Source organism: Crassostrea angulata, chromosome 1 (assembly GCF_025612915.1).
Source record: "Crassostrea angulata isolate pt1a10 chromosome 1, ASM2561291v2, whole genome shotgun sequence".
In the NCBI taxonomy this organism is placed as follows: domain Eukaryota; kingdom Metazoa; phylum Mollusca; class Bivalvia; order Ostreida; family Ostreidae; genus Magallana; species Magallana angulata.
The window spans coordinates 5,259,825-5,287,417 of NC_069111.1; the positions used below are offsets into that span (position 1 = coordinate 5,259,825).

A 27,593-nucleotide genomic window follows, 5' to 3' on the forward strand; every position below is an offset into this window, starting at 1 on the left:
AATCTACTGGTGTGGATATAATTACTTATTAATTGATCATAGTATATTAAGGATGACCTTTGTACCTTAAATCAAATTCTGTATGCATTAATGGTTTTTATTGTAAATATTTACGCATTTTATAAAAAACGAATAATTTTGAGTATGAATTGATGCATAAAAAATATTTCCGCCAGAGGGGGAATTCAACAGACGAAAAAGGTAGGACAACTTTATCAAATTAAATCAATATTTTAAGAGTATTATGATGTTTTTTTTAACCACATTTCACTGCTTAATACATATCTACTGTTAATTTAGTAATTCAACCTTAATTGGTGTAGTTTTCTTCGTTTAATATCTTAAACAAAACCTAAAACCCTGCACTTAAAAGCTTTTGTTTACAAAACATTAAACTGAATTCTAAAACACAATCAAAGCCATCAAACTGATTTTTTTCTCTTCATGTTTCATATTTTAATGAATATCCTACATAAATAATTTTTAAATTTCTAACATAATTCGCGTTTTTTTATTCAAACGAATGTTATTATCCTCTACAGATGTTGTAATTTAAACAATTAAGGAATAAGCTGTAGGGGGCTTAAGTTAAATATTTGCTTGTTTTATTAATGTAGATCTTTTCAAGTATTTACCAGCTGTTTATAATCCTTTGTAAGTTTTATTGTATACAGCAACGAGCATATAAATATTACCATTTTGTTTGAACATTTGAAGTTATTATAGACTGAGCACCATACGTACTCCATGCACATATATGATTTTTATCAAGACATGTTCTTAAAAAGAAAGAAATGACAAATTCAATATATTTATCTTCTTTTGCTATATTTCATTATTTTTAGAAATTGAAGAAAAATAACTAACCTGGTTGAAATTCCAGGTTTTAAATTAATAGTTTTGAGATTCATTCAGTCTGTTATCTCTTGTCCTAGCTGTTCACTGTCACTCTCAGTCTCGTGATAAGGCCAAAGTAAAATAAGTGTTTCTTTGGAATAGCCTCCTGCCTTATTGAAATACTCCTCACTAATGAAATTTTATTAGCAAAAAATCAAGAACTCTTTTTATTGTTTCTTTTTTTGTTTAACCTAGTTACAATTTCATTCAGATTTTTATTTTTACCAATTTTTAATTAGTTGAACTTCCAATTTGAAAAATAACAAAAAATTCCTTCTCTAACTTCTAGGTTTGGAAAACCCCAGATGGCAATTTCAAACAGTTTTTCAAGGATGGCCGCTAGAAGCAAACTAATTTAAAAAGAGATGATTTAGAAAACTTATTTTATCTCTTTAGCTAATGCATAAAATTAGGTACCGGTAATCAGTTATCACTTTTAGGTATGGTATATCTGCCTTTAAATATGATTTTATTATTAACAATCAACACATGCCCTTTATTAGTCCTACATTGTAGGCGTGACATGTATTATTTCCCTCATTTTTTTGTTTCTTGATTTTTTTGTTTTTGATTATATTTTAATTGATAGATAAGTTTGAAAATTCTGAATATGAATATGGTAAAAAATTATATTTAAAACTCACAATCTATCCTCATTAAGAAAAGTATAAAAATAAGAGTTTAATGATATGCATGAAAATATTTTGAAAAACATTTGATTTTGAGGAACTTTTATGAGCAAGATAAATACATGTATATATGAATTTAAGTTGATGTATTGCTAGTACATGTATTTGATTTGTTGAACAATAGAAAAGTTTATATCAAAATAATTTTTTGAAATGAGAATCAGGAAAACAGCTCAAACACTTTATAGAGAAATAAAATGATATCAGTAATAATGTCAAAATCAATATGCATTTCAGCATGATTTTGTATTCCATTTGTTTATGAGAATTTTTCTGTTTTTCTGCTTAATGAAGTCTGTTATGTGGTATCCAAAGGCAGTATCAATAGTTCAGTTTCATAGACTATTGTGTTGCTGTTTTCTCTGTTTAGTTCTCAACAGACACAGTAGCACAGCTTGTAGATCAATTTATATGGATACAGAGATCAGGGGTTTACTGTTAGTTTGCTTAGGGACATGAGATGTTACAGTACATGCCAAAATGAAAAAAAGAAACTTGAAAAGATGACATGCAATACATTTATAATGTAAACTCATGTTTCGATTTTTACTTTAAAAAGAAACTATGTATTGTTGATCACCATGCATGTATCATAGAAAAACTAATTGGATGCAATTTATATGCTAAACTCTGTCTTGTAAAACTTCACTATTTTGTGTAAATAGGTTACGAGAAAAAGTGTTACATAAAGAAGTGGGCTAATTGAAAGACAGAATTTTTATGACATTATGCATTCATTTTCGTTAACATTTAGCAGCAGTGGGACAAGTATATGAATAAGGCAGAGGGATTGACGCATTTAACTTGACGCATTAAGGGACTACTTTGGGTAACCCTTTATCTATGGTAATACTCTTAGGTAGTCCTTACATATTCCCCCAAGTCACTGATTATATCTGTTGCTTGTCATAACATTGGCTGCATTAGAATATTAATGACTGAATACATTGATTAACTCAATTATAGCTGTTGGATAAGGTTTTTTCAAAGTAGGTACGTATATGTCATGTTTTTAAAACAAGGACTATAAAATCGTACAGGAATGTGACAATTTTTCTCTGCATTTATGATATGAAAATATTAATATATAAATCAGAATAAATGATTATATAGTGTAATTCATCATTCCAGGTATTTCCCACCCAACCCTGATTTCATGTTGAGAATCAAAAATAATTTTTTTTAAAAAAGCTGCAAGTTTTCTCCTTCCTTTGACAGATACTTACATTTGAGAGGCTGACCAAATCATGAGATTTACAACAGTATTTCAAGTGCTTCTTATGCATACATGTGTTCTGTGTACAAATTGTACCAGTTGGGAAACGACTTACTAATACAATCTAGCATAGAATTGTAGCATTGAAGAGTATATGACCTTTTTGCTAAGCCACTTGTAAAATTATTCTGAATATTGTTTGTGACTCTTAAGTGATTTCAGTGCATGTATTTTACATAGGATTATCCAGTAGTAACCTTCATATCAAATCAAATGTTTTTTGATGTAAGTGAGATAGGACTTTGACATTATTTATTGTATTGTAATATTTTTTCCGCTACATTTCATCCCCAGTGCAGATTTAAGAATTACATCAACCTTTTTGTGATTAATCTTAGTAGTCGGAAATCAAGTACATGTATGTACATGTAGAATGACTTGAACTACCAAATACATTTTTATTTCCTTGTATTTATCATAAACCAAGAAAAATAGAAGAATGTGTCAGATACCATCTCGTGTTAATTGCCTTGTGCTACAATTTCAAGTGTGACGCCTCATGAATAGATATCTGAGCATTCTTTCATGAAATCTTATAGGGATTGTTTTGCTTTATTGCTATATAAACTGTATATGAAATCTAGTGTTTTTGAGAATACATGCCATGTTTGTATATATAAGATAAACCTTCTTTAACACTGAAAATGTTTTACGATTTCAGGATCTTATAAATCATCTCCTTTTTGTTAAATTCTCATTTCAATTAATTGCAATTTTATGAGTATACTTACAAATTTGAAGTAGGTTGACATTTGGTGGGAAAATATTCAGCATTTATATAAGTAGAGCTCATAACTCACGGAAATGACAGTGTACATTGTTATGTAGGTCTGCTAGCTCCATGTGTATTTGAATTATGAATTTTACAGGTTAATGTGATGATGATGGAGTAGAAGTTGAAAGGCCGACCCCATGCACCAAGTAGGAAATTGTAAACAAGTGGAATTTGACTGGCCCAGTGTACACAACAGGTGTATCATTGTGATCCCTAAAACCTCAGGTAAATTCTCAGCCGGTATAGACCACTTTCTGACTAATCAAACTGTTTATAGCAAAAAAAATAGATGAAATCACCCAAGGCTAAGTGTTTCTTTGTATGTGAGCAATTCAGGAGAAGTTCGCGTCGGTGGGGACCGGCTACTTATTATAAAAGCTTTGGCTGTGTTTAAAAAGTTTCGTTTTTAATTGTTCTGCTATGTGAAGAAGTTGGAGACCCTTATCAATCCTTGTTATTTGATTTAATTTATCTACAGGTATATAGAAACATTTGTTTTCTTTTAGACTTAAGCTTTTCTTGAGTGTCAGTCAGCTATTATGTAATTCTTTAAGAGACTTAATTTCTATTGGAGAGAGATAAAAAAATCTTGAAAAAGACATCTGTTCCTGAAATCTAAAGAATTAAAAGTGTGTTTGTTGTTGATACTGAGAGGTAGACTAAATCATTTGACTGTGTATGGAGACTGACACTTGCTGATGTTTTGTTACAGACAATAGACGCTTCCTCTTACAGCTCCTCTTGTTTATCACTCATCCCACATGCTGTATTTCAAATACTTTAATTACAAGTAGCAAAAAAATCTTTTCTATGCAAGGGGAAAAAATTATTGCATTTTTGCACTGAGGCAATAGAGAAAAAAATGTTGAGAGGTGTAAGGGCGTTCTTGCTGAACCAATATTACGATACTTTTGTATATCCAGCTGATTTAACTTGTAAACACATTCAATGTGACCTCCTTATAAAGGTTTACACAAATTGTACTGAAAGTCATGAAAGAAATGAGGAAATGATACTTTATGTTTGATAAAAATAAATGTTTACAAACACTCTCACTTGGAAATTGTTGAATGTATGCAAAGCTAATTGTCTTGTTGGGAGGCAAGATGTATCTGTTTACAGTTTGTTCAATGTCTACCTCCATGTGCTGGAGAAATATCAGTTGATTTCACATTAAATGTCTAGAATTTTCCTGAAACAATAGCAATGGTTAAGACAATGTGAGCTCAGTGAAGTTTGTTCTATATACCGACTGCAGCCAGACCTTTAACAAGCCTCCCTCTGTGTATGTGACACCATTAGTCCTCTTAAGTGTGTCATAATCTGTCCATGTAATTATGCACATGCATTTGTCGTGCAAGTGTCCTCCAAGACACACAAATCACAAAATGTGTGCATGTGCATGGCCATACCTGTTGAAGGTAAAAATTCTCTGTGATAGCCTGTACCTCCACCAATTTTTTATCAGTTGTTGAAGATTTAAAACATTCTAGAACTAATTGTTGTATCTATTCTTGACACTGATTGGAAATGTTTTAGATTTGGAACTTCCTGATTAATAGTGTATCGATTTTTTGCCTACAGAGACACCACAGAATGGCTGCTGAACCCCATGTCTGTGATGGGATCGACCTCAAGTGGATGTACGCCTCCGACTCTGAGGAAGAGGATGATTGGAGCAGGTCAGTGTATGCTTTATGTATAATCCAACATTGTAGTGCTTACCTAAATGTATAATCCAACTGTTACAGTGTAGTGCTACACTAAGTGTATAATCCAAAGGTGTAGTGCTACACTAAAAGTATAATCCAACGGTGTAGTGCTTACCTAAATGTATAATCCAACTGTTAAAGTGTAGTGCAACACTAAGTGTATAATCCAAAGGTGTAGTGCTACACTAAGTGTATAATCCAACAGTGTAGTGCTACACTAAGTGTATAATCCAACGGTGTAGTGCTACACTAAGTGTATAATTCTACAGTGTAGCATTGTATTATTAAGTGTAAAATCTAAGAGTGTAGTGCTAAGAGTGTAGTGGTACACTGTGTTTATAATCCATCATTAAAGTGACACACTATATGCATAATCCAACAATATAGTGCTACAGGTGTATAATTCCAGTGAGTAGTACAACTAGATATAAATGTCATCCGACGTAATCAAACTTAGCATAATGCAAGACAAGAAAATGTTGTACTTTACTATGTATGGACAGTGTCAAACTTCGCTATAGTATAATCCACCACTGTAGTGTGTACTACACTCCATGTGTAATATAACAGCATTCTGCAATGCTTTATGTTTTATCCAATAGTGTTTTTCATTTGATGCCTGATTTACTGTCATAAAAGGCTACAGAGAGTAAACTGACACATTGGCTGTATTTTTAACAACATTCATATTATTAATAAATTTAGCACTGAATGATATCTGCCTAAACTACTTCAATAGAAGGTGCATTAACATGAAGTGGTGCAATACAAAATGTCATCTTCATTTGAACTACTGGGAATTAATTATAGAATGAAACATTTTAGTCTCTTAATCTGAAAGTACTGGTACAACATTGTTAAATGTATTATACTATGCGGAATCTTATTGGTACAACATTGTTACATGTATTATACTATGCGGAATCTTATTGGTACAACATTGTTACATGTATTATACTATGCGGAATCTTATTGGTACAACATTGTTACATGTATTATACTATGCGGAATCTTATTGGTATTCTGATTCTCAAATGATGGTTACTCCATGTAACCATTCAAAACCAAGTTTTTCATGTTAGCATATGCTTGCTATTATCTTTTGATTCAAAGATTTCTTTGAATCTGAATAAACACTGTAGTGTACACCTGTTTATTTTTGTAAAAGAAAACAAACTTGAAAAGGGAAGGAAATCTCAATAGAGTGATCCATGCTGTGATAATGATGCATGCTCTTTTCCTGGTTTATCAGGATTTCATTTAATGAACATTACTAAGTTTTTTAAACATGTCAAGGCCATAAAGATAATTTGGACAGGGGGACATTGTTTGTTTGTGGCTTAAATGACTATTTATACAGCTTTATTTTTTGAGATTGGCATTGAAGAATAAAATTCCACTGTTGGACATGGTTAGAAGGTTAATAATTATACATTTTGTTTGTATTGCTATCATGTTCTGGCTAGCTTTTATTGAGTACATAAGCGTATCACTTTTCTCTTCAGCAATTCACCAGTGGTCCTTACCCAGGAGCTATCTCTGAAAGGCAAAATTCGAAGGATTCTCTTCAGAAATGCCAGAACCAGTAAGTTCAATAGTTTAACTAGTTCAATCCAGCTCAGGGGGTCAAATAGAATTAATATTGATCTTGTGGGACTCGGGGGAGTAAGTCACACTTAAAGTCCACACAAGAATTGACTGCATGTAGCTGTGTGTGGGTCTCTCCCCAGGGACTGACCAATGATAAGGGCTGTTCACTAATTTCATTTTGAATAATTACTGATAAACTTTAGTGGTCAGTTCACAAAACACAGAGAAACACAGAGAGCTCCCTTATCAGTGTGGGGACCTTTCCTGTAAGACATCCACCTGTGTCCAGAAATCTCCACCATGGGCGCAACTTCATTCACTGTCAGACAGAGCTGTTACTTTGCCCTCACTGGTACAGTATTTGGGGTGGGGCTGGGAGGGGTTCATTGACCAGCACAGTACTAGGGGTGGGGCTAGGAAGGTTAATTAGAAAATTGAGTGTGGTTATGTAGGGGAAGGGATGACTCATGTATGTTATAATGAAATATTTTTTACTTTTACAAAGTTTACTTGTTGGATGATTTATTTGGTTTGACTGGTGATTATGAATGTTTTGTTTCTTTGTACACAGGACTGGGTTCTACTCTGTTTGACATCATAGTGAAGTTAACACTGTGTGTGCTGTACATCACAAGGATCCAGTTTGATGAAGTGGAACTCTATGCCTGGTATGTACAGCTACAAATGGTACTCCTACTTCCTAGAGTTGGTTCTGTTAGTCTCTGGGTATATAAGTACAGCAGTCCCCTGATTTCTCTCCTGTCAACAACAGTCGAGTCAATGACTTGTCTTCTCAATGTTAGATCACCTCAGGTTATCGTAGGTTAATCCCAGTAAACATGCAGAGCTTGCTGAATTATGTAAAGCATTCCTTTCCTTAATCAATAAGTTTGAAATGTATAGAAGTCTGGTAATGACAAGAGACCCTCAGAAATGTGCATTTCAGTGTTGTCTACAATACATGAAAGTACACATGAGCATTGTTTTCAGAATCATTTGTGTAAATTGGGACAAAATCTAAGGGTCAATGACTAGTGTGCCGCACTGAGTGACCTTGACCCTATTTATTTACCTCTGTAGTTCCTGTCTTGTCCTAACTGTTAAACGATCTCTCCAGCGTACCTTGGTGTAAATATAACAGCTGTGAAGTTCTTGACATACATTCTGTTGTTCACGTGTAAGCTTGATGAATGATGTCTCAGTTTAGTTCTTTAAAAAAAAAATGAGAGACGGGAAGACAGTTTGCTTTGAGCTGTGGGTCGGTTGTTGACCCTGCGGGTAGTCTCATTGCAAATCTCCACTTTATACAATGTACTGTGGTGTCATCAACTGTTGAATACCAATTTTAATGGGTTTTACTTTTGAGTTGATCCACAAACTCAAATGTTCATTAAAGTGAGCATCATTATCTATAATATATTGCATTGATTGGTTCACAAACCACAAGTTAACCCATAAAATATTAATGAAACCAAAGTTTGGTGCTAGACAAATTGCTAAACTATTATTTTTTGGGGTTTACAAACTCTAATTTTCAAGCCTAACAACCTACATAATTTATTTTTAGGAATAATTTATCTATCATCACTATTTGTATGCTGTGTTGCTATTCATGTATTGAATACAGTTATTACATTAGATGTTTCAGGGCATTGTGAGCTGGCTTTAAAACATTGATTAAAATCCGCTCTTATAATATTAACAGTGGAGGAAGTCCGTGTGGAGAAAACAATACATACCAGATCTACCCCGACAACAATGATGATGGAATGATCTTCTCCTCCGCGGAAATCAACTGGTGAGTGCTCCGAATCCTACCTCCCCCTCGCTACATTGTATGTGTGGAGCACAAGAGTGACACCTTCACCTTTTATTTATTGTGTACATTTGTATCTAGTGGGTGTCAAAGTAGATATAGTTCAATAGTTCACATGTTTTAGTTAGATGTATATTATTCTGTAAACTTTTAGTATTTATTGTTAGAGCAAATCTCTCTGAATGTTGAACTTTTTTAAAATATGAAGAGACTGATCAGGTTGCTGAAGTTAAACCCTTTTTGCAATGTTTTTGATTATCTTATGGGCAAAAGGAAAACATCAAAAGGAAAATTTAATCATCTTGCAATTGATCTTGTGCTTTGAGTAATTGGAACTACTGAGTGTGGTAACGTTGACTCTTTTGACTTATACAGGCAGGTGCTCCTCTGGGTCCACCGCCCAGAGCCGATCTGGATTATAGAAGTGATCTTAGCCATCTTCACTTTCTCTAAAGCTTTGCTTTTTATTTTTATTTCTAAGGTGAGTTGGTTTTGTTTAGTTTTGATCATTTGCGATTGCTTGTTGTTTCTTTTTGATTGTGTGTCCAACCGTCCATGATACACAGATACTTCTATACTGTAAACCAACTTTTATTCGTGTACAAAAAATTTCTTCGAGGTTCGTAAGAGCCTGGTAATCACAAATATTTTTTGCCGCTTTCTCATCTGGGTGTAATAACAACATAGTTGTGAATTAGGCTGTGATCCTGAAAAAAAAAAGTCGCAGTGAAGCAGTTTTCCTCTTGGAAATTGCAAAATAAAGTCGTCACGAATAAGAGTTGGTTTAAAGAAATTTACACATGGTTTACTTTGTCAAAATATATGATATATATATTTTGGGCATTATTTGAAAAATTATGTACAGTACTACATATTTTGAACTTCAGAAAAGCTTAAAGGATGTTGGATTAAATGTTACAAAATGTTCTTATTTTACTTGGTATTTTTCAAGTACCTATTTATTTGCTTTTAAAAGAGTTTATGGCAGTTTGTCATTAGATTTCTATAATCATATTCTTAATTCCTATTGGGTCTTTAAAAAATTCTATTCAGCATTATATCATACAAAAAAATTGTTGTCATTATATAATTTTGAGATTGAATAGTCTTTACTTTACAAAAACATACCCATTATCTTTTTGATCATTTTTTCTCTTGTATGATCTGGATGAACATTCCTTGCATGCACTGAGAAAGTTTATTTGTGTCTCATAATTTACATTCTGATATTGTGCTGTATTTGAACCTGAGTCTATATGATAAAGCATTCCTATGTTAAAATGGGAATAAAAAAATATCAAATATACACTACAAGGGGAGAGAGTCTACATATAGGTCATACATTATACATGTATACAAGTAGATTACTATAGGGCAAGTTCAATGAACAGAAGTTGATTGAAAACTAGTAATTTACACAAATTTTCCTTGCGACCTAAAGTCATGATTTTTCCTATTAAACTCTGGGAAAATATAGAAAAATGCCCACATTTAAAAGGTTAATTAATATATGGATTTTTTAACGAAAAAACTATTTATAGCTAAACAGTAAATAAATCATATCTCAAAATTTTAGGGAGGTCTGATGGTTAATTTGTTGACCATCCTTAAAGAAGATTTTCTGAACTGGATTATCATTTGTAGCTCCCTCACAAAACCTTTAGATTTTATGTACACTTAGTAGGAGTACATGGGTATGCTATTTTTGCATTCTTTTCAAAATGAAACAGAAATGTCCTTTTCATGAACTTTATCTATTAGAAACATGTAGGGCTGCTTTAAACTTTTCTTTAAGGTATAAAACTTTTCATTAATATAAGTTATAAGTCTTGAATTCTACTTATAAATGAAATATTTATTAAAAAATGTTTGAAAATATAAAGACAAATAACTTTATTGTGCAGTATGTCTTAACATTTAATTGAATTTGTGTGTGTTAACCATGACTTAAATAGGTATGTAATTTAAAAGTTCATTTACTGTTATTTAGAGGGCCATTTGAAACCTTTGTCACATATATTCATTTGAAAGAAAGAAATATATTGTATGTGCAGTGATAGAATACTATTGCTACAAGATTACACTGTTATTAATTTTGATTTGCTGACATGCCATTGCAGCTGAAATTGGGCAGGACACAGGTAATATAAGCCTGTAAAGGTTGTGGTTTGACCTCTGTATAGAGGTCATGGTGTGACCTCTGTGTAGAGGTCGCCACGTGACCTCAGTGTAGATAGTGCCTACTTTATGTTGGCATGCTCCTCAGTCACAGTCTGCCCCTCTGATCAATGATTTGTGTGTCGTTGACCCATTGATGATCTCCATCACTAGCACTACAGACCTTGTAACCTTTATTCATTTATCAGTACTACCGTAGCTTCTTGTCAGGTCTCGAAACAAGTAGTGAGTTAAGATTAAAAAAAAGAGAGTGTTTAACCTGGTGCACTTGTAAACCTTTAAAACCACAGATTTGATATTTAACAATTTGTTTATTTTGATAATAAAAAACTTAACTAATATAAAGGAAAATGACTGCGTGGAAATCCTTCCTTTTCCATGAGCCCAGACTACGTTTTCCTACATGACGTCCTCGTTGAGGTGAGCTGTGTCCCCTCTTTTTGTAGTGAGTCATTGCCTGATAAGCTGTGAAAACTCTTATGTCTGTATCAGTTTTTTTTTCAATTGTTTATTTATTTTATACTTTTTAGTTTTGAAACATGCATTCTTTTGTACATGTGGTGACTACCTTAAGTTTTATTTTTGATTTTATTTTTACACTACTCATTTTAATTTGCAACTCCTATTGCATGTTGTTAGCTATCGATGGGACATTTATTTCTCCTAAATCAGTTGTCTATGTAGGGAATAGCTAGCTGTATAGTTATTCACCACAGAATGGAAATAAATTTAGGTATTTTTCTCGCCTGATGTTCTCAATTTTTATTTTGGCTTATTGTTTTCTACAAGAAACTTAGATAATTTTCCTGACTGAAGTTATTTATAGATACAACCAAACTTAAATGGGCTTGTTTAATATTTTATGGGTTCATGTGGTAGTCATTGTTCAGAGGTTTTAATGAATTGTAATTAGTTTCTATAGTTGCATGTCTTTATTTGTATATTATAATAATATACTAGCATATGCATAAGTGAATGTACTTTGGACATCTGCACCATAGAACAATAGATAGAGTGTTGTCACTGGTCTGTGTTTATACATGTATATATTGATGGTTGTCACTGCAGATGTAGATTGTTAGAAGTATACCTACATCCTTCAATCTGAAGATGTGTTAAATCATGGGCATATAACTCTTGTCATTCCATTTTCATTACTGTCATATGTTGAAAGATTGACATGGTTTTTTTTATAACTTTTTTACACTGCAAATTACATAAGAAAACAGATTCATTACATTGACATACAGTGTAATACACAGAGTACATTGGATTGTTATTACAGTTGGGCAAGGTGGAGCTGATGACAAAACCAGCCTTTATACTGGAGGTGATCTGTTCCTTCCCACTGATTGTCACGGTGAGTCTGATACCATGCTGGGTCTAGATAGTGGGCAAAAATTACAACAGTTTAACACAATAAAAATGGAACTTATTCTTTATAAATAGTGGCCTGTTGGCAGGTAAAGGATTTATGAAATTTTCTTTATTCGAAATAACAAGATATTGTCAGAGTGTAGGTGTGTAATCCAAAACAATAAGGATATGCAGTCAGATTATGTGTATTATTTTCTTAAATTCTTAGGTCCCTGCATTTTTCTCCCAGGTAAATGAGAAAAAGAAACTGAACTTGAGAGCCTTCACATGGCTGTATTATAGAGAAGGAATTATTTATAATACATGTATATGCAAGTGTCTTATTATCAGCGTGTCACATTTACAATTGAAGCCAGTGTGATGGAAACCATCTATATATCAACTGTGTTTTAGTGTGTATGCATTTTGTTTTTATGAATGAGTCACCCAGTTTTATTAAAAGTAAATTGTAGGAGAATTCTTTAATGAGAAAAAATACCATTACTGTAGATTCCTTATTTTACACGAGTATTTAATTCTGCGATTCAACTGTTTTCTATCAAATCGAGAGAACATGAAATCGCGAATGCTGAATTTTTAACATAGTTGAATGCTCTTTACATATGTCTGAAAAATAAACGCGAGATTTCAAAATTCACAAGATGTTCTTCTCGCGTTTTCATGCGGATATTAAATCCTTGCTTTTAACTAGGAATTTACAGTATTCAGATTGTCAAATAAAATATTAAAACATAGAATGGATTTTTGCAGCTAACCTACCCAATGTTGTTGAGGAATTTATATGTCCCAACATTCCTAAATTGCTGGCTAGCCAAAAGAGCCATGGAGAGGTTATTTGTAAGTATAGAATAAAGCTAAGATGTCCTTTGGAACTAAACAAATAAGTTTTGGTATACATAATGGATTTAGTAGAGTATGTTGATTTGAGATATTTTTTAATGTGCAGGATATTTTCAACATTACCATTCAATCTCTCTATTCATATTTCACTTACTTTTCCATGGCATGCTACAGTTTTCCTTGATTTATATTAAAAATTGATATTATTTAATTAGATTCCAAATTAGGATTTAATTGTTAAAATTGTGTTCAGTTTGGGTTTTTTCATCTTTTTTGAAATATTTTTGATCTTTAATTTGTTAACGGCAAACTGCTACGTGACTTTTAGAGATATTTTTGCTTGACTTTGTTTGTCTGTTTGCAGAGTATAACTTTATTTGTGTCTTTCAGAACGACCTTCACCTGACCAAGCAGCGCTTCCAGACAATCTCAGTGACCATGTCCCAGCAGCTGCTGATTCTGGGAGCCACCCTGGTCTCTCTCATATTTACCACGTAGGTATCTCAGCTCAGGGGATGACCGTCCGTCATCTTGCTCTGTGACAGCTGCCTATCCGATAACTTTTAACAAAAGTAATTCCCCATTGTGGAGTCAACTTGGGGATCAATCAGTGTTAATCACTATTTTCCCTTTGAACATTTGCAACTTTCTAGGGCATTGTTGAGCCATTGAAATCTTACTCTTTACGAAGGGACTAATAACTTTAAAGATTTGTCTATTGCTATTTTACCGTTTGAAGAGTTTTCAGGGTACAGTGATTGATTTAAATCTTTTGTATTGACACAGAGTGTGTGGCATCCAGCATATCCAGAGAGCCAGCACAGAGAAGTCCCTGACCCTGTTTGAGTCTTTCTACTTCACCATAGTGACATTCTCCACGGTCGGTTACGGCGACATTTCTCCGGACATCTGGCTAGGACAGCTGTTCATGGTCCTCATGATCTGTATCGCCTTTGCTTTCATTCCAAGACAGGTTTGTGTTGTATATACTTGACATATGGACTTAAAATTTTATACAAATATGGAAAAGTATTCTTATAATTGCTTAGAAATATGTGTAGGTACATTTATTTGATTTCATCCTAGGTAGTTCATTTCTTTTTTTCTCTGAAATTTTGATTTTTTTCTTTCTATCATATTTATAAAGCCTTGGTATTACAATCATAATACAACTTCATGCATTCCTGTTTAATATATTCAATATGAAGTAGCGGTCCTTTTTGGTATACGGAAGAAGTAAAAACTGTTGTTATTGGTTGTTTTGTTATATACTAGATTGAAGGCATCGGCTCCATCTGGGTGGAGCGGAAGAAGTCAGGGGGAGAGTACAACTCCAGGCAGGCTCGCAAGAACCACCATGTGGTGGTGTGTGCCCAGAATCTGACGGGGGATGCCATCATGGACTTCCTCACCGAGTTCTTCTCCTGCCCCAAACACGAGGTACACCAGTTTCCCGCCAGCCATAGTCAAATTTGTCATTATTCAGATCAGTGCAGACCCCAACTAATTTGATTTCCTCATCTTCTTTTCTCTGCCCATCACATCTATGTTCATAAATTTATAGAGGTCCTTGTATAAGTTCTTGTCCTGCAATGTTTTTAAACTTCATCTTTTATTGAACAAAAGCAATTAATATAATATAATTTTCTGTTTTCAAGGAATACACGGTGATCTTGCTGAGCTCGGATGAGCTGAATTCCAGTATGCACATGATTCTAAAAGACCCTAAGTGGGCGAATAGGGTGATTTACATGAGAGGGTCAGCCCTGAAGGCAGCGGACCTCAATAGATGCAGGTAAGTACCGGTAATAATATGAAAGATTTTGGATATTTTTTACGATATATTTTACAGGTTATCATATTAAAAAGCAATTTTCAGGAATAATTGGACTCTGAGTCAGTTAAAAAATGTTATCCTATGTTCATTTTATAAGAGATATAATTGGGACATATAGATAAATCAAAGTACTGTAGTCACTTTTTCCTTTCTTAAAACTTGTACTAACCCATGAAAATTTGGATACTGTGAGCATGGGCATAATTTTTCTGTGAAAAATGTGTTGTTTTATATGTAATATGGTGCTTGCATTAGAGGTAGAATGCAAAGCATATGCATTTGTTCATGTATCACCATTAGATATAAATAGATTAAAATTATTAAATACTCTCTTTTAGAATGAATGAGGCAGATGCTTGCTTTATATTGGCCCCTGAAAACTGCACCAACAAAGACCGAGAGGTTAGTTCCATAGTAAACAAAATAACAAGCAGTGTATGCTTATTGAAATCAATGTCTTGTTATGAGGACAGGCAACATTCTTAATACATGTAAGGCTTATGGCAAGGATGTGGGGCTTCACAGAGACTCTTCAATATGAGTTAAAGTCTATCTAGCCAATATCTCTCCTTAAAAATAGGTGGATTTTTTAAAATTCTATAAGTGACTGAATTTACTTATTGTACAGAAAACATGAATTTGTGGTAAAAGCATATTGTTAGGTAAAGTGTAGGTAGATTTGCCAAGTATAGTGTATATATGTATGAATTCACATTCTTCACATGATCAGAATTGATTAAATGATAAAATGGGGATTTTGATACATACACCTTAGTTTTGTATATATTACGCAGCATTTACATTTATGAGGTTTGTAGAACACTGGCTTGTGTTTCAGGATCACAACACCATCATGAGGTCCTGGGCTGTGAAGGATTTCTGTCCGGACACAAACCAGTTCATCCAGCTCTTCCAGACAGAGAACAAGATCCATGTCAAGTTTGCAGGTATGTAGCTGAACAAGAACCACACATTTCTGATCAAAAGTTAATCAAGCTCCATGTCAAGTTTGCAGGTATGTAGCTGAACAAGAACCACACGTTTCTGATCAAAAGTAAATCAAGATCCATGTCAAGTTTGCAGGTATGTAGCTGAACAAGAACCACACGTTTCTGATCAAAAGTTAATCAAGATCCATGTCAAGTTTGCAGGTATGTAGCTGAACAAGAACCACACGTTTCTGATCAAAAGTAAATCAAGATCCATGTCAAGTTTGCAGGTATGTAGCTGAACAAGAACCACACGTTTCTAAACAAAAGTAAATCAAGATCCATGTCAAGTTTGCAGGTATGTAGCTGAACAAGAACCACACGTTTCTGATCAAAAGTAAAACAAGATCCATGTCAAGTTTGCAGGTATGTAGCTGAACAAGAACCACACGTTTCTGATCAAAAGTAAATCAAGATCCATGTCAAGTTTGCAGGTATGTAGCTGAACAAGAACCACACGTTTCTGATCAAAAGTAAATCAAGATCCATGTCAAGTTTGCAGGTATGTAGCTGAACAAGAACCACACGTTTCTGATCAAAAGTAAATCAAGATCCATGTCAAGTTTGCAGGTATGTAGCTGAACAAGAACCACACGTTTCTGATCAAAAGTTAATCAAGATCCACGTCAAGTTAGTTGGATGATGAGGCTTGTTGTTAAATAAAGTATAAGAATGCAGAAGTTTTAATCATTTCAATTCTTCTTTTTCTTTTAATACAGAGGAGGAATGTTATTTATCATCATCATATAAATTCAAATGATTATGTTTATACATGTACATAATATTAATGCTATATACTAGAAGATCATTATTGATTTCCTATGTCTAATTTGTTGATTTGCTGAGTTTGAATACAGAAAGATATGAATTGTTAATATTTAGTCCTGTGGTTGTCTTACAGAGCATGTGGTGTGTGAGAATGAGTTTGCTTATGAATTGTTGACATTGAGTCCTGTGATTGTCTTACAGAGCATGTGGTGTGTGAGAATGAGTTTGCCTATGAATTGTTAACATTGAGTTTTGTGGTTGTCTTACATTCCGGTAGCATGTGGTGTGTGAGGATGAGTTTGCTTATGAATTGTTAACATTGAGACCTGTGATTGTCTTACAGAGCATGTTGTATGTGAGGACGAGTTTGCCTACGCCTTGCTGGCCAACAACTGTCTGTATCCTGGGTTATCTACCTTAGTATCATTGCTGGTTCACACATCTACAGGATAGTAAGTACTTGTACACACACTTAGAACCTACCAGATAGTAAGTACTTGTACACACACTTAGAACCTACCAGATAGTAAGTACTTGTACACACACTTAGAACCTACCAGATAGTAAGTACTTGTACACACACTTAGAACCTACCAGATAGTAAGGACTTGTACACACACTTAGAACCTACCAGATAGTAAGGACTTGTACACACACTTAGAACCTACCAGATAGTAAGTGCATGTACATACACTCAGAAACTTCATGTGTAGTTATGAAGTGGACACTGAAAGTTGAAGGGTACCATAATGTATAGTGTAGACTTATAAACTCAGGTTATTGGAAGGGTAGTACATGTATATAATAAGAATTAACCAAAAAGGGTAGTATCTAATTGAAACAGTTATATAAACTAGGGGGGAAACGGGAAAGGTTGTGTGCAGTAGAAACCTATAAACTTAGAGAAAATACAAAGGATATTATTAATTTAAGAGAAGGAAACATCAACTCAGGGAAACCAGGAAATGTATTTCCAAAATTAAAACCTTTTGACCATAAAATTTTAGATAGGGGAAGTAAAAGACAAATAGAAAAGATGGAAAATGACTGCATGCATGTAGCACTGGCAATTTTTAGTTTTAATTCTTATTTGAAAAAAATCACACTGTTGGTGTTTTTACAGTGTTGACAAATAAATAAGTGTAAATACACTGTAATTTTTAACAGTGAGGGTGAGATGGCTTCTGAACCATGGATGCAGTTGTATGGCCGACACTCGGGGAACGAAGTGTACCACATACAGCTGGCAAAGAGCATCTTCTTTAGTCAGTACGAAGGAAAGACATTCTCCACTGCCTCAGCCGAGGTACACTCCAAGTAAGTTTCTCAATCTCATTAAAATGGACGAGCTCCACATTATTTTGTCATACTTTTGATGAATTCATTATTGTATGCATTGTCAAGAATGTTGTACTGTACAGCAAACCTTATATATACCTGTGTCTCTCTTAGATTTGGTCTGTCGCTGATTGCTATCATGGAGACTGACCTTGACAAAGTGAAGGACCAAGAGAAGGACCATAAACTGATCCTGAACCCTGGACCTAACTACATCCTGAAGAATTCAGACTACTGCTTCTATCTCAGCAAGGTCAAGGAAGAGCACACCAGAATAGTTCCCGAGAAGGCTAGTAAGATGGAGGAGAGAAACAACAAGAAGCAACAGCAGAGGGAGAAAAACTATGGTGAGTACGGGCTCATACTGTATAGGCACAACATTTCTGTGAGAAATTGATGTCTTTGAGATTGTTGTGAGACAGTGATAGTATTGTGAAACTGTTAGATTGTTATGAAAAGGTGATTTACCTTAATACCTGAATATATGTGAGATACTTTGAATGAGGCTTTGCTATGTCTGCTAAGCATAAAGTTCTGTGAGGTCAGGATTAAATAGAAATGTAAGTTGAGCTAGATGTATATGTTAAAGGTTGGAAAGAATGGAATAGTTTTTGAAAAGAGCTCTAAATGATTTTTTTAGCTATTAATCAGACTGCCAGTATGAAAAATTGCAATCCTGTATTTATATAAACCAAGTTGATTTTGTACTTTAATTTCTTAATTTCGATCACAGTAGGTATAAAGCTGTAAAATTAATAAAAAAGATATGATTTATATTATACATGTATATATATGTTTTTGAAATGTTCCACAGAGAAAATTGCCTCCGAACTCCAACGATTCCTGGAAAACAACCACTTGGAGTTGGATAGCACGCCTGCAGGTGAGGAGAGTGTGTTCAACACCATCACCAGTCAGATGGGCATCGACTTCTCCTCCACCCTCCAGGGGACATTCCGCTCGCCCGTGGAGACTCCGGACATCTTGAACGGAGGAATGGGGGGAGGTAAGAGGGACACGACCGAGCACCACAACGTTCTGCTGATGTACAACGAGATGGCCAGCGAGGAGTAAGTGTCTCTACTGCCTTACTAAGTGTTTCTATAGCTGTATGTAATCGGAAAGGTAGCATGGGTGATGGGGACTAGTGAAGGGTTTAACACAGGCTAGGAAAATGCTGAAGGGTTTGAAAAATAGAAAAAGTAGATGTGTAGGGAAGTTTGATGAATTTTGCATTTATTTTTTAAAATGTTTTGGTGCAATAAGCTTTTGGAACTCTGAAGGTAGTGAAATTTGAATATGTTGCGGAATGTGAAAATATTAGGCTTTTCAAAGACGGAGTGGTTTTATGTTATAGAAAATATTATGCATTGCTGGAACTAAAATTGTTAAAAATGTTAAAAATATTTGTAAATGAGAAAAATCTTCATTTGAAGTTTTCAATTTTTATATAAAATAAATAATTGTCAGCTTCATTTTCTAACGACAAAGACCAGAGTGTATTTATCTGACAGAAATGAAAGATTTGATTAACTGATCTTACCAATCTTTAAAATTTTTGCAAATGAGACTAAACATAAGACTTTGCCATCAGTGAATATGAAGCGATGCCAATAGTTGATTAAATAAATCATGATTACTTAAAATGAATTTATGGACATTTTGTTAAAGGACAGCTCCAAAGTATTTATCTGTAAATACAGCAAAATGTGAACCCCAGGCAAGGTGAGTGTGAAGACAGTGAAATGTCAATAATCTTCTCACCTCTAGTCATAGAATTAATACATATACATGTATCTATTTGTACATTTATCATCATAAGTGCTCATTTTCCTTGGTAATGGGTAAATATATTCTCACAACTAAAGGCTCGAAAACACCAAACATTAATAAATCAAAATATTGAAGAACATTTGATAAAAGGGTTAGCATGTGAACAACTGCTGCCATTGTAAGCCAGTACTTGTAGTAGGTGCTGTGAATGAATGGAGTAATGTCTATATATATTGTGTATAGTGCCACAGCTCTGTGCATGGGAAAACTGCCATGCCTATTCTTGTTGTTCTTAAAGCAGTTCCAACAATATGAATACTGCTTAGAGCTGTTTCAAACATATTATTCAATATAAAACAGAAGATATCTCTATGCTCTTGTGTATTAAAACTCTTTTTCTTTATCTGGTAATTTAAGGAACCTGAACATACATTAACAAGTTAATCACTGCTTTTCTTACCTGTATCTGACTACCAGATTATTTCAAGGTATCAATGCCACACCACTGAGTATATAGTAATTAAATGGTTTTCAGGTTTGGTAAATTGTGGTTCATACTTGATTGTTTTTTTTTTAAATTCTGAATTTAACAGCTGCATTTGTTTTGTTTTTGTTTTTTTTTTATAACAAGGCTGTTTGTTAGAAAGTCATTTGCTGGCTTTCATTTTGTATTGAGTTTGAGAGATTGATATCAAATGCTTTGATTCTCTTAGTGTGAGGAGCGGTGTCAACCCAAGTCTTCAGTGTAATGTATGCGAGAGACTGAGCAGTATATCTTGGTTATACTGTGTGTGCTGTATTGATTGTATTGATATATTGCTGTATCAGTGTCCACCATGCTTCAGTAATTATGATACAATATGATGGTCACTCTAGACTTTTATAATTTGTAACATTTTATTGAAATACAAATTATTCTTTTTTCAGATGTAGATATCACTTAATCATAATAAATTTATTTGCATCACTACGTTTTTATACATATTTTCATGAAGTGTTCTGTAATTTTCAATTTATTTGATATGTTAGATTTTTTTGCTTTTTACAATTCTCACTTTTTGATAGAATTTTTGTAGATTATATTTCACTTGCTTAATTCTTGCATATTTTGATATATATACAACCAAATATATTTGAAACCTCAAATACATGTACTTTATCTTGAATTGATATCATATAATTATGTAGAAATCTCTTATATCAGAATTTCTCTGTTATTTCAAGTTTCATAAGGCATTTTCTGAATGATTTAATAGTGTCACAGTTGAAAACAACATGCATACTTGATGTTTATAAACTAACACAGAAAGAATTGAAGCAAAATCATTATTGAAGGGTATTTTATAGCACTGATTATTACAGATTTAAATTTCATTATATATGATGAGTATTTCACATATCCATTATACAGATGTTATTTACTACACACAGGTTTGTGACTGGGACCCCGCCCATTTTCCTGACAGGATGCAGGAAGACTCTGTGTCACCTGGTGAAGAATCCTCGCCATCAGTGCTGCCTCAAGTGGGGAGAGGTAGGGACATGATTCCATGTACTGTATACAGGGTCATTTTCGCCCTCTGTATTTTTCGCCCTTCTTAACTTGCAAAGGATTTCGCCCCATCTTCAATTCGCCCAGACAGGGTTGTTTTAAATTTGCCCGCTCACAACGAAGGCGAAAAGGGTGAAAAATAAAACAGGGGCAAATATTTCCCTGTATACAGTATTTTTTGTCATATCTTCTACTCTACACTTCTCTCTCTTTCTTTCTTTCTCTCTCTCAATAATATCACTTTTATTAGCCTAGTATGATCCTTATTTAATTTGTCACACCATTTAGATATTAATTTTTGTGTTTGCCATATTTTAGGACTGTAGCCATGTTAATTACAAGAATGCTCGAGATGACCGGTGGCAGAACCATCTGATAATTCTGTCCGCAGACAAAATCTGTGTGGGCGTCTACAACTTTATTGTCCCCCTCCGCTCCAAATTCCTGAGCATCAAGTCACTCAGTCCCATCATACTGATGCTAGAGGAGGAGTGAGTATAGAACATACACAGTCCCAGGCAGATTTAATGTCTGGTTTAAAGATTGACTGGAATTTCTATTTTTTTTAGTAACAAATACTTTCAATGGAAATACTTCAAAATGGAAATAACTGACATTCCACTGTGTTCTGCATTGATTTCAGGCCCCCTGTCATGTTCATGGATTCCCTGGCACACTTCCCAATGGTTTACTGGATGAAGGGGAACATCAAAAAGTGAGTCCAAACTGTCAACCACTCCTTTTATTACATGTAAAATCAAATGCAGTTCAACTGACAACATCACAAAGTAATCGGCTTCAAATTGTAAAATAGATATTTGTAGTATTCACCAATTACTGGATGAAAACAGACATAGAAAAGTAAGACAGTTGTAAGACATAGGATGATCATATTCATCAGTTGCCTTATAAAATGGAATGTTGCATTAGAAGACAAGGTTTCTGGCTTTAAATAATAATGTGTTTATATTTTAGTGTTGACGATCTCCTGAAAGCTGGAATAAACAAGGCGAGTCACCTGGTGATTGTGAACAGATCGTCCAATCAGGCACGAGAGGTGGTGTTGACCGACGCTGACACGATCGTCACCGTACAGTCCATATTTAAGTGAGTCGTCGTCACAAACCTTACATCAATCTACTCGTAGAAGTCATGTTAACAATAATCAATTACCATCGTCACTGCTTAGTCCAGTTTAAAGTGGGTGACAAAGTGAACACTATGTATGAAGGCAACCAATGACTTCTAAATACTTGTTTTGATTGCTCTTGATTAATTTTGCAGGTTATTCCCAAGCATCAATATTTTGACTGAAATTTCACAAACCTCCAACATCAAATTCATGCAGTTTCAACCACATGATGAATACTCCAAGAAAATAGCCCGACTGGAGAAGGTTTGTAACGATATCATCTCAGATTCATACCCTGGAATATATTCTTGTTCTTTAGCTATTGTTCAGACTATGTACCCTTTTATCATTATTTTTTTGCATAATATGGAACTTTTGATTACAATTTTTCAAGTGCATATACCAAGTACAGTAGCTCTGATGACTATTTTACCATGTATGACATTACAATAAATCAATCACAATCTTGATTCCAATAAAGCCTCTATTTATAATATACATGAGTCAGTATAAGTTACCAACAAACCCTGAAGTACAGGGCTGCTGTCTGTGTGTTTTAGAAGCTGCGCGATGACATGCGATCTAGCCTGGTGCACATTTTCCGTCTTCCATTTGCTGCGGGACAGGTGTTCAGCTGTAGTATGTTGGATACACTTCTGTATCAGACGTGTTCCAAAGGATACCTCATCAAGTTTGTTCGACTTCTGCTGGGAATCGACGCTGAAGAAAACTCAGGTCATTTATCTAGTGTAAGTTTTGCAACCCTGTATTTATATCAACTTTAATTTCTTGTTTTCTATCATTTAGAAAAGTTTGATAACAGTAGGTATAAAGCTGTAATAAGTTAATGCATCTTTAAATTTAAGATGTTGAAAGTTTGGAACTGACAATCATTTTCATATATTCCAGATTAAAGTGAAAAGGGATATTCTTAAGAAGTACAGGACGTATGGTGATTTGTACATCGGTCTTTGTAAGGTGACAGGGGAGGTTCCCATTGCTATTTATAGAACAGAGAGGAGGAGGATGGTTATGGAGGAGGATGAGGTAAAACATTTGTAATGGTCGGGAACCACCACATGCATTCTGACATTACAGATACAGTGACCAAATCATTGAAAGCAAAACATCAGTCCATTGCAGATTTAAAGCCGTGAATGGAAGAGCTGAATTTAGCTTGGCTGTTGTCTTTTCATAGAGCACTAAGCTGCATAGTACATAGATTTTGAACAATATTATAGGATGACATCGGCAAAATCTTGATTTATATTCACTAGCCTGACTCCAATAGCAAAACCATGAAAATTAGGCATTGACTATTACCAATAGACTTGACATCTAAAACAATAATGCCATTAATCTTCATAACAGTCTGTCTAGATTTGGAATTGTAGTGGAAATGCTACATAGGCAGTATATATTAAACAGTTTCTGTGAAGTAATAATTATTGTCCTTTACATTTACATCAACCAGGTACAATTTGTGTGATAATTTTAGTCATTTTCTAAACCATTGCTTTTGAATGTGACAAATTTGCTGATGTATATGGTATGATCACCATTTTGCAGGAAGAGCACCATCCACTTCCCAAGGAGCACAACAAATCTGCTCCTCGTCCAAACAAGAAGTCTTCCTTTAACATCAAACAGTTTTTTGAGAGAGCGGTCCCCAACGATCTCTCGGACTTTGTCCGCAGTCGGATGACCTCTATGGCCATTGACCCTTCAGGGTACAGCTGTATGTATCAAATGAATTGGCGGATTCAAGCAACTAATGTTTTGTACATGTATATTTATAAATGTATTGTTAATTCAGTGTATGCAATCCATGTATAATTGTGAATGTACAGCGCCAAACACTGAGTAGTTTGATTTTTTCTGATGATAGGTGAAGAAGAACTCTGCAATAAACCTCTGTCTTTTATCATCATCAATCCCCATCCGCAGTGTCGACTCAAGAAAGGAGATATTGTGTAAGCATTTATTGAACAATTAACATAATTGCATTTTTAAATTGAAACCAAGAGTTTTTTGAATCTACATGTTTAAAGTGAAAAAATGTAAAGTAGAAAATGTAAGTATCTATATTAAACTGTAATTTTGAAATGTTCTGTGTAATATAAAATTTAGAAGTTCTGTTATGTTTTGCTATATCCTTTGGTCATAATCCAATGCTTGATGAAAACATGCATTTCAAGATAAAATGCTACATGATCTTGGATTGTCAGTGACCGAGATATAATCTGATCTTGTAGGTATGTACTTCAGCCTAGTGCAATGTTTGCGATTCCAAGTCGTGTACAGCACAAGCATCACAAGCGGCGAAGGTCATGGAGTGAAGGAATCAACAATCGGACGCAGCCCGACACCCCAGCCCGATCACGCACCCACTCAATCGATCTACCCTCGGGACGAAATGTGTCCTTTAAATTCCCTGGGGAGGAGGAGGAGGAAGAAGATGTGGTCCCAACAATGGATGTAGGAGTAGAGGTCAAGATGGATGCTGAACCTCTAGATGAAATTGACACCACCTTACCCAAAGCCTCTACAGCAAAAATCAGAGGCAACCCTCCCATTTTCAACTTTACATTCCCTGACTCTGACAACGAATCGACCACTGGGGAAACAAAAACAACGAACGCCTCAAACAACAACGACATCGCACTTAAAGACTTTCCCTTTGGGGCCCCTCAAGATCCAACAGTGCAAGCAATGAAAGATCCCCCCAAAATAGTTATTACAAGGACCCCAACAAAAACCTTTCTAACAGAACGGGTACCTGAGGTGTAAAGTAGTTTACTTTATCATGCCAAGAATAATCAGTACTACCTTGCTTACTTAATATTCAACACCCATCTGGAAACAGTTGCTGGTAGATGCATTGAAAACATGTAGATGTGCGTGACAAGTACTGACAAATAAGGACATGTATATCTAACACATGTAGACAAGTACATGTACTGACAAATAAGTACATGTATATCTAACTCATGTATGAATTACCTGGATACAATGTAGATTTCAGATAGTATCCGATTTTGAATTGGAGACACTTCAGTTGGAAATGTTCACGTGAGTCAATAACTGCTGACTAAATTAAAAACTGGAGCAGTAAATGACTGAGCACTCCTCTACACTGTAGACACAAACATGCAGCAAGTTCATTAAGGATCGACCTCAATTTTTTCTCCCATTTAGTACGCATCTTTGATATTTTTCTACTTTCATGGGCATTGATTACTAGTTTTTTGTTGTTTTTACTGTATTTTCTGTTATGGTATGTTTATTTTAACTTGATTGCTGTATATAAAACATTCCAGATCAAACAGATATTTCATTCACATAACGTGCATTTCCCCTTCTGTTAAAAGTCTTTTTTATAAAAAAGAAATATTTATTTTGACAGTTAATGACCAAGCTCATTGAAATTACTTTGCTTTTTCTTATTTTTACCCTTTTTTCTTTGTTAATTATTAAGATAACATTTTGTTTTTTCTTTTTCAACATGTCTTATAAGTTCAGCAATTATGTAATATTTTTCTTCATTGAATGATACTGTATTTCTGTCATTGTGAGCTATGTCAGGATTTGATGATTTGAAGATCAGTCTCTTTTACAGCTATGAAATAAGAGCATGTACTTACCAAAAGATGTACAACAAATAGGATGGTTTTTTTTTTGTTATCGTATACTGAAATCTGTTTATTAGATATAGATGGCACTGAATGACCACTTAAACTTCTACTACAGATCTGATTAGTCCCATTTTAAAGTTTTTCATTGAGGGTGTTGGCACAGGGCATTTATGAATATTACATGTATACATTGAGTTTTATGTTACACTCAAACGAACTATCATTACATTGTAACACTTACATTTGTATTACTGTATTTTGTTCTTACATTAAGTAGTGTATGTCCCTGTAGATGTCTTGTGTAGTTGTAAACAATGTAATTTCACTTTTAAGAAGGTTGTATAGATTGGCTATCATATTGATAGTGTGTATTAACAATCACCATGATTTATTCAGACTTTCCCCACAACGAACTTGTGTCTACTTACAGGTGAGGTAATGTAAGAGGAGAGAGGAATGTTCTCTCAGTAGATTGACGCACACTCTTGTTTTAGTGAATGAAGGTGTTTATTTTGTTGGACAATGATTACATTAGGTTGCTATTGATTTTATTAATTTTCCATGAACCTAAAACCCAATGGCATTCCCTTCTAGAATTCCTTAAATTTACACAACATTCACCTTATCAATATTAGGGGATTTTAGCTGTGAAACAGATATTAAGGGTTTTAAAATAATTTTTTTTCTCATCAAATTAATATTTTATTATGTTTGTTAGTTACACAAACTATTATGTCAAATTAAGGTACATGTAACTCAATCCACATTTCAATTAACAGTATGATATAATTGTTAAGAATCCCATTTCTTGATTGTATATACATAATCCTTTTTGGGGTAAAATAGGGGATTCAAGAAAAAGATATAGCAGCTATCGGAGATAACAAGGGTGTTACAGCACAGTGGGTCTTGGTGTTAGAATAGATGATTTTAATGTAGTTTATGTACAAGTATATGTTGTTACTTTTGGTTAGTCGGGTAGGTAGAGCAACTCTACAGCTTTTGTTGGTGCATAGGTGAAGAATCTCCAATTATTTTATTTCATTTGCCAAGTTTATATAGCTGTTTATTGCAGTTATATTCTTAATTGTATTTCTTCCTCAGTATTTGTTTCATTTTATTAAAATGTCTATAATATTTTAGTTTCACATGCAATAAGATTTTATATACTGTGGTAATTTGATATTAAGTAAAACAAAAAAGTATTTTTTTGACATGTATAAATAAGGAAACAAATTGAGAGCATAGGTACGAGAATAGATCACAGAGGGCTTTTACAGTTTGAGATTAACAAATGATTGATCATAATATAGAATGCCTTCCTTGTTTTTATTGTAGAGATATATTTATACCTTTTCTTCAATGATTTTTATACACACTTGTCAATGATTTGTACAATTAAACCTCTTTAAAGCAAGA

General features: G+C 34.0%; 1 protein-coding gene across 7 annotated transcripts; it reads left to right on the forward strand.

Moving 5' to 3' along the window:
- Positions 1 to 75: 75 nt before the first annotated feature.
- LOC128171116 (potassium channel subfamily T member 2-like) lies at positions 76 to 27,593 on the forward strand. Of its 7 annotated transcripts, none has more exons than XM_052836869.1 (32): positions 76 to 201; positions 3,732 to 3,862; positions 5,222 to 5,319; positions 6,855 to 6,934; positions 7,511 to 7,607; positions 8,645 to 8,737; positions 9,131 to 9,236; positions 10,876 to 10,896; positions 12,219 to 12,293; positions 12,519 to 12,539; positions 13,061 to 13,147; positions 13,541 to 13,644; positions 13,937 to 14,123; positions 14,426 to 14,590; positions 14,809 to 14,945; positions 15,326 to 15,389; positions 15,826 to 15,934; positions 17,088 to 17,196; positions 17,912 to 18,061; positions 18,197 to 18,429; positions 18,897 to 19,152; positions 19,754 to 19,807; positions 21,287 to 21,389; positions 21,726 to 21,898; positions 22,051 to 22,122; positions 22,383 to 22,514; positions 22,692 to 22,803; positions 23,100 to 23,288; positions 23,449 to 23,586; positions 24,109 to 24,277; positions 24,428 to 24,512; positions 24,795 to 27,593. In XM_052836869.1, the coding sequence occupies exons 3-32, from the start codon at positions 5,234 to 5,236 to the stop codon at positions 25,327 to 25,329; spliced, it is 3,942 nt and encodes a 1,313-aa protein (XP_052692829.1). In that variant the 5' UTR covers positions 76 to 201; positions 3,732 to 3,862; positions 5,222 to 5,233; the 3' UTR covers positions 25,330 to 27,593. The 7 variants fall into 7 exon arrangements, with proteins under 7 accessions (XP_052692829.1, XP_052692853.1, XP_052692843.1 ...); XM_052836878.1 differs by lacking the exon at positions 76 to 201 and adding an exon at positions 1,727 to 2,432; XM_052836874.1 differs by lacking the exon at positions 76 to 201 and adding an exon at positions 2,767 to 3,087.

Bases quoted from the DNA above. Each gene is read 5' to 3' on its own strand.
- LOC128171116 (XM_052836869.1), top strand. From the start codon at position 5,234: ATGGCTGCTGAACCCCATGTCTGTGATGGGATCGACCTCAAGTGGATG. The intron at 8,738-9,130 runs GTGAGTGCTCCG...TGACTTATACAG, and splicing joins TCCTCCGCGGAAATCAACTG to GCAGGTGCTCCTCTGGGTCC. The intron at 12,540-13,060 runs GTAAATGAGAAA...GGATTTTTGCAG, and splicing joins TCCCTGCATTTTTCTCCCAG to CTAACCTACCCAATGTTGTT.